Source organism: Polyodon spathula, chromosome 30 (genome assembly GCF_017654505.1).
Source record: "Polyodon spathula isolate WHYD16114869_AA chromosome 30, ASM1765450v1, whole genome shotgun sequence".
In the NCBI taxonomy this organism is placed as follows: Eukaryota; Metazoa; Chordata; class Actinopteri; order Acipenseriformes; family Polyodontidae; genus Polyodon; species Polyodon spathula.
In genome coordinates, this window is record NC_054563.1 from 2,721,890 (window position 1) to 2,729,612 (window position 7,723).

The following is a 7,723-nucleotide window of genomic DNA, read 5'->3' on the forward strand; positions in this document are numbered from 1 at the left end:
ACCCTACACACATGGGTGCACACTGTGGAATAGTCCTGCTTTACACAGTCCCTGATGGCCTACCATCAGGCTTACAAAGCAAAAGGGAACCTAACAAAAAAACAGGGAATGTGTACTGTGTGACTTTGCGGTGCCAAAGAAAGTGATCGATTCGTGTAGAACCTGTTTGCTAATGAGGCCTGCGGCACAGTAACGGTGTGGTGACTACTATTAGAACATCTGGAGAATGTTGTCATTGACTACCTGGGCCCAGTTGCCACAGCAACCGTCTCCTGTGGCCTTGGAACTCTATAAAGAGCGTATTGATAATCTATAATGATGTAGAGAGAGTGCGGGTTATCAGAGAGCGACAGCAGGTGAGGTTTCAAAGACACTCGGGTCTCGCTGTGAAAATAATGTAGGCTTTCATCTCACAAAAAGCCTGTCACCAAAAGAAGGAAATAAAAAAATAATAAAACCCAGAGCATGAGTGTGCTCGAGGATTTATTTGCCGCGTGTCAGTTTTCATTCAGGATGAAAAGCCAGCAGCTCTTTGTCTTGAGCGCAATGGCAGCAGCAGTACAGGAAGAGGAAGTTGAAAGGGGTCGTCTCCTTTTATTTCATCCCCTTAATGCACTATAATTCTGCTGAAAGCAGTGAAAAAAAAAGAGTGCTGTTAAAACCAACAGGTGTTCCGGGCATTAGCAAAGAAAAGCACACACCAGCTGCTCTGCAATATAGTTCCCTGGCTCTTATTTGGGTTAGAGGGAGATATCAGAGAAACAACAAGGTCAAAAAGGGTTTCTGGATCTGTTGCAAGAGTAACATTTGGTTGTCTTTATTTGATACCAGATGTGTATGATATTAAATATGAATATAATTCACAGATACTAAATTAACAGTCACAATAGTCAAGCTTTTATTTTAAAATTTGGATAATACATGACAGCCCTCAAAGCTTTTTCCTGTAATTTGGTCCTCCTCTTGCCATGTTTCATTGCAGTGGCCAACTGGCTGTCTTATACCCCTATACAGTGCATTGCTCCAGAGCGTACCATGACCAGCATCACAGCCTTCCATCCCTCATAAATGTTTACCACAGTAAAATCATGGCAAAGTGTAATAAAACATAGTTAAGGCACGGTAAAGCATAGGTGAGCATTGCAAAGCACAGGTGTGGTAAAGCATATTATTAAATGTGGCATATTAGGGCAAACTATGGTAAATGCATAGCATAGTCATTAGAAAAAAAAACTGTAAAAATACCTTACAAAGATACCATGGTAAACTTTTATAGGGGATTTCCCACAATTAAAATTTTAAAAAAATATTAAAACTGTGTATGTAAACTCTACAGGGTATGAGCAATTGCCCTATTAAGATTAAAATTGTAAACAGTACAGTTTGCATTTATAAAATGTGGCATAGCAGGGATGAAAATAAGACTCATAACAGTTTGATCCACTCTTACTTTCACTATACGTTTAAGAGGACACACTGCAGCTAATCAAGCTTGTATTAAAAACTGCTATGGATGAAACTGCTATGCAACACGAGTCTTATTTCCATCTCAACACTGTGCAAGCAGAGACCAAAGGGTAGAAGAGACCGTCACTAATATGTCTCTTTCACTTCACCAAAACTAGACGGGACCCCAAAGATCATGTCGGCCTTCAGCGAGAAAGTGGTGAGCCCCAATGAGCCAGTGTCCCTCATGTGCAATGTCAAGGGGACCCCACTGCCGACCATTACCTGGACGCTGGATGACGAGCCCGCCGTGAAGGACAGCAGCCACCGCATTGGCCAGTTCATCACCTCAGAGGGCAACGTGCTGAGCTACCTGAACATCTCCAACAGCCAGGTTCGCGATGGAGGGGTCTACCGCTGTGCCGGCAACAACTCAGCTGGAGTCGTCACCTACCAGGCTCGAATAAACGTAAGAGGTGCTTGTCAAATCAACTCCTCCAAATCACACACATAACTCATTCTGGTTGTAAAGTTCATGCATGCTTGAAGTAGCCTTGGAAAGTACCAAACTAACCTTACTTGAGCTCATTTCAGAATAGCATTGTGTTTGTTTGTTTTTTTGTCGTTAATCTGGATTCCAATCCTTCTGTCTGGCTGTCGCCATTTTGTGTGTCTTGACCAGCTTATCATATTCTACCCTTTTCTATCATTCTTTCTCAATCTGCTAAACAAAAAGGTATGGAATCCTCTAATTATGGAAGAGGGGTGTCATTTTTGTTTCTAGATCTAATGTACTGACCTTGAATTACTGTAGTTTTCCATGTATGCTTCATGTTCTCATCTGCTTGTGGACCAGGGTTTCGTGTCTTGTTGGTGTCTGTAGCTGCATGCCCACCTTTGCCTCGCTGTGTTTTAACATAATCTTCAGGCTTGAACCATAGCAATGGCTGGCCGACTAATCTGAAGAACAGGAGTGACGGCACTGCTGTTAACACTAGAACTGCCACGGGTTTGGATTTAAAGTGTGAATGCAGTGTGGTTGTCCTTTTTTCTTTCGTTATTTTCTTTCTTGCTTTTTTTTTTTTTTTTTTTACGGTCAACCACATTGCATTGCCAGCTTGTTTTGTATTGTACATGCTATGTATGCATGTATGGTCATTTTTGCAACAAAAAAGTTTATTTTTTTTACTGTCCAACATTTGCAAACTGTATAATTCACGCCATCAGTTAAGAAGGTACCAGATCTGGGACTGTCTGTCTGTCTATCATTGTAATGTTCATTGGTCAGTATGCCTTGTTTATCTCTCTTCCTTCCCATTATGTTGCTCGATAAGCTTTCCTATCTGCATGTTTATTGGCCTATATGCATGTCAGTCTCAACTCTATGTTTGTCTTTATTATATTGCTAGAGAACTAGCCTTTGTTGCCTGTGAAAGTAATTGTTTTATATCTGCTTATTATGCCTAATCAAAAAAATCAGAAATCATTGCATTTTCATTTTTGAATATGTATGTATGTTCCTGAATAGATATATTTTACCAGGTAAAACCTATTGAGATCAAGCATCTTCTTTGCAAAGGTGACCTGGTTCTTATCCAATTTTCAGTAATGTTTTTTTACATCGCAGATTCTTCAATTGAAATGAACTGTGTTCTGACCTGGTTTAATTACTGCTTACATGTTGTCAGCAATCATGTTTGAAATGTAATATTCCTTATCTAATGCTGGGTAATGGTTTTGTGTTGGAAAGCTATTAAAATAACAATTTTCCACACGGCTGAGAAGAAATATTACCCCCAGGCTCCTGCCTGCTAGTTTAGAAGAAGCAGAGAGAAGCAGCGCTGAGGAGCAGACATTAACTTGCTTCCCTCCATGGGAAGCAAAGTGTTTCCACTGAAACGGATGCAAATGATAGCGTCCAATTTGTGAAACTACAACACCACCACCAGCATAGGTTGTAAGGCTTAATGTTACTTCTGGATGAATTATGCATCTGTGAGACTCAGCCCTTAAAAACACACAGGGGACCATGCAGAGCGAGCATGGCAGAAGGATCTCATAGGAAGAACACTACTGTACACTGCTGTAGATGTTCTGCAAGGAACAGGGCTAGGCGGATCTAGGAAAGGAATTAGGTTCAGAGGTTAGGAGACATTCTAGATGTGGAAATAGAATAAACCTAGCCCTGATACTGTGCCCCTTCCCTTTTTATGATGGATGCCATCATTCTGCGTGCTTCTTATAACAATAACTCCAGTCCTGTGTTTTACTTTGTGTTAAAGTGCTTTCACCTGAGTTCAGGGTCAAGCTGCCAGTCCTAGATATATTAACACAGTATAAAGTGTCTTAATAGGATTAAATACTAGCACTGTCTAGTAATCTGCAAATTCGGATCAGGTTTCATTCTGTTTTTGGCAATACACTGCAGTGCTCTAGATGCCACTGGCTCTCGCTAATAATGATGGTCTAGCCTACATTCAAGTCTTTAGTAGGCAACTAGAACTGAATAGCAACTGCTAAACTGAAAGCACCTTAACACAGACTTATACAGCAATAAAAGAAATACTTTAAAAAACAAAGAAATACTAGATGCCCCGAGGCTATAGGAAGAGAAGAAGCTGAATCTACTATAAAATGAACAGGGCGCTGTTAAAGACCATGCTTGTGTTCTTGGGCTTTTTTTCAGCTTAATAAATATATTATTATTGCATGAGATTGAACACAATAAAACAGAAAACTGCGAGGAATTAATTAGTTGTAGTGGTATAAAACTAGACAAAAATGACTCTGAACAATAACACACCTGCTCCTTCAAATCGGCTGTGATCTGTTACTTTTACACTGTTACCATTTTTTTTTTTATTTGCATTTTTTTTTTTTTATTGTTAGATTCAAAATACTTCCAGGAAGTTAATGGATACACTGAACAATTCAGCATACACGACACTTTATGAGACAATGTAGTTTTTGAGTTCAGTTACCAGCTGAGCCTGTTTCTTAGCTCACCAAATTAATAAAAGTTATTGCCACCCAGGGTCTTCTGGCTACAAAAATCTCATAAATGCGTGCATGTTTGTGTGTTTAGTGCGTGCATGTGCATGGAAAAGGAAGATCTTGCTGCAGTGTAGCGTGGTTGGAGAGAAACTGGTTGTGTTCAGACTGTGTCCAGAAAATGATTGTTTTTCAGTTGTTTTAAATTTAAATTCCTGAGTCTTGCGTGGCAACGGACTTTACTTGTGATTACAACCATGAAGTCAGGAGCGTGATAGAGGTATTACATTACAGGTGTGTGATAAAGGTATTACATTACAGCTGCATGATAGAGGTATTACATTACAGGTGCATGATAGAGGTATTACATTACAGCTGCATGATAGAGGTATTACATTACAGGTGCGTGATAGAGTTATTACATTACAGGTGCGTGATAGAGGTATTACATTACAGCTGCATGATAGAGGTATTACATTACAGGTGCATGATAGAGGTATTACATTACAGCTGCATGATAAAGGTGTTACATTACAGCTGCATGATAAAGGTATTACATTACAGGTGCGTGATAGAGTTATTACATTACAGGTGCATGATAGAGGTATTACATTACAGCTGCATGATAAAGGTATTACATTACAGCTGCATGATAAAGGTATTACATTACAGCTGCATGATAGAGGTATTACATTACAGCTGCATGATAAAGGTATTACATTACAGGTGCGTGATAGAGGTATTACATTGCAGCTGCATGATAGAGGTATTACATTACAGGTGCGTGATAGAGGTATTACATTACAGGTGCGTGATAGAGGTATTACATTACAGGTGCATGATAGAGGTATTACATTACAGCTGCATGATAGAGGTATTACATTACAGGTGCGTGATAGAGGTATTACATTACAGCTGCATGATAGAGGTATTACATTACAGCTGCATGATAGAGGTATTACATTACAGGTGCGTGATAGAGGTATTACATTACAGGTGTGTGACAGAGGTATTACATTACAGGTAAGTGCATGCATTTTAACTGGCGACTGTAACAAGGTATTTCTGTTCTCTCTTTTCTGTGAATCATGTTATGTTTTGTATTAAGTCCTGTGTAATTTCAGTCCCTAATGTATGATGACTGGTGTAATGCTTTTATTATTATTATTAGGCATTTATTACTGAACAACTTCAAGGTCACTGAGACGTCATTATGGCAGTCCAGCAAGTTGTAGCATTAAAAAAAATATCAAGGGCAAAATGACTGCACCTGGGGACATGAGAAAAAATACACTTGTGTTTGATACAGTGCCTAACACATCAGATGACCATGGCAGCTCAATAAGAGGTCGTCCAACAGGAGTTGAGATATAATACCCCCCCAGAATCATTCCCAGGGTACCTTGGTGATACACATGTAATATCACTGGCCTGTATAGGTTAATCAAATCAAACAGCTTTTTCAGTCATGCAGCACAGCTTTGTAATGAGCAAGCTGTCTTTATGAAGCATAACAATGTGGGTAACACTTTACATCAAGTGTCTCCAATTACTGTGTATTTACATAGTACTTAGTAAATGCATGTATATTTACACATAATTACAATGTTATTATGCATAGTTACTATGTACTTAACTGTGTGCTTACATGTATTGTGCAAATAAATGTACACATGAAATACACTGGAACTATGCGTAATAACACTGTAATTATGTGCAAGTACACGTGTGCTTACTACTATGTAAATGCACAGTAATTAGGGACACTTCATGCAAAATGTTACCAGGATTTGTTTTGCAACCAACCAAAATATGATACAGCAAAAAATCATCTTGTTTTTATATCGAATTGTTGTAATTTTTTTGGATTAGCATGTTTAAGAAGATCTAATCCATTACTGATGTCCTTCTGAATGGAACAGATGACAGTACATTCAGAATTATTGTTTAGAAAGAGATTTAAGTATGCTGGAAAAATGTGATTCTTATGTGGCCTAGCTATTATACATTTTCTGGTTATATTATGTATCTGGTCATCCCCATTTCATGGCACGAAAGAAGACAAACAACACTCCCATTTTTTTAAAAACCTCCTGATGGTCCAGCACAACAGTCAACCCCAAAATATTGATGCCATTGTTACAAAAATGTACCTTTTCCCCCCTCTGACATCAGTATAAAAACTTAATAATTATTTTAAAGAGTTTTTTTTTCTGTGTTTTTGAAGGTCCAGCAAGCATCCGGCCAATGAAAAACATTACAGCGATAGCGGGGCGGGACACCTACATTCACTGCCGTGTGATTGGTTACCCGTATTACTCCATCAAGTGGTACAAGAACTCCAACCTGCTGCCATTCAACCACCGTCAGCGCGCCTTCGAGAGCAACGGCACCCTCAAGGTGTCTGACGTGCAGAAGGATGTGGATGAAGGGGAATACACCTGCAACGTGCTGGTGCAGCCCCAGCTCTCCACCAGCCAGAGCGTGTATGTCACTGTCAAGGGTACGTCTCGTACGCGTCGGGGGTCTTCATTTCTCATTGTTCTGTCCTAGCGGAGCTGAGCACGATTTACCTTACTGAATCCGGCAGGGGGCCGAGACAATATGGGCGAGGCTACTTCTGATTAGAGGAGAGGGTCTAGGGGGCGGGGCGAGGGTGTGGTTTCAACTGAGGAGACTGTTGTGATTTGCATACTTTTTGCTCAGATTTTGGAATCTTTTTAAACTCTTTCGGCTTGTCGTTATAAAGCCCCTTGGTAGACCAGAGATAAAGGCAGTGTTGTCTCAGAGTTGGTTATATTAAGTTTTTTTTTTTTTTTTGTGTGTGTGTTGGGGGTTGGAGTATATTTAAAAGAAAGTAAATCGCTGGTATCACAGCAGTCTCTCATTTGAAACCACACCCTTGTCCCTCCCCTGGGTCCTTTCCTCTGATGGGAACTCGACTGAGACAATATTGTCACAGGACGGCCAGTGCCCTCTGGATTTCTGGCTCTCGTAAATTAGCCTTAGGGTTGTAGCTGGTTTAAAAGTGTATGGAGCAAATTCACACAAGCCATAGTGTTCTCTAAAGTGTCATTAGCAATATTTTCCATTTGAAGGCATTACAAAACCTGAAACAGACAACTCAGGAATTGAACTCAGGTGTTCGTAGGCACTCTTAACTTGTTTCTGTCTAGTTTTGTGACAGTGGTGGATGCTAGTGACAATTTGAGGTGCTGTAAAAGGCTTTGGGCCAGATTCTCAAAGGAGGAAAAAAAAACTTCAGTTGCAATTCATAAACAAAGTA

General features: G+C 39.8%; 1 protein-coding gene across 3 annotated transcripts in view; it reads left to right on the forward strand.

The window, feature by feature from the left end:
• The window catches only part of dscamb (Down syndrome cell adhesion molecule b), a 140,984-nt gene that overhangs the window by 79,920 nt on the left and 53,341 nt on the right, over window positions 1–7,723 (forward strand). For 2 of the 3 annotated variants that reach the window (XM_041233048.1, XM_041233049.1), the window contains exons 6-7: window positions 1,626–1,922; window positions 6,665–6,940. In XM_041233048.1, the coding sequence (XP_041088982.1) occupies window positions 1,626–1,922; window positions 6,665–6,940 (573 nt within the window). Of the gene's footprint in view, window positions 1–1,625; window positions 1,923–6,664; window positions 6,941–7,723 lie in introns of those variants that run through there. The other variant, XM_041233050.1, reaches the window with a different exon arrangement.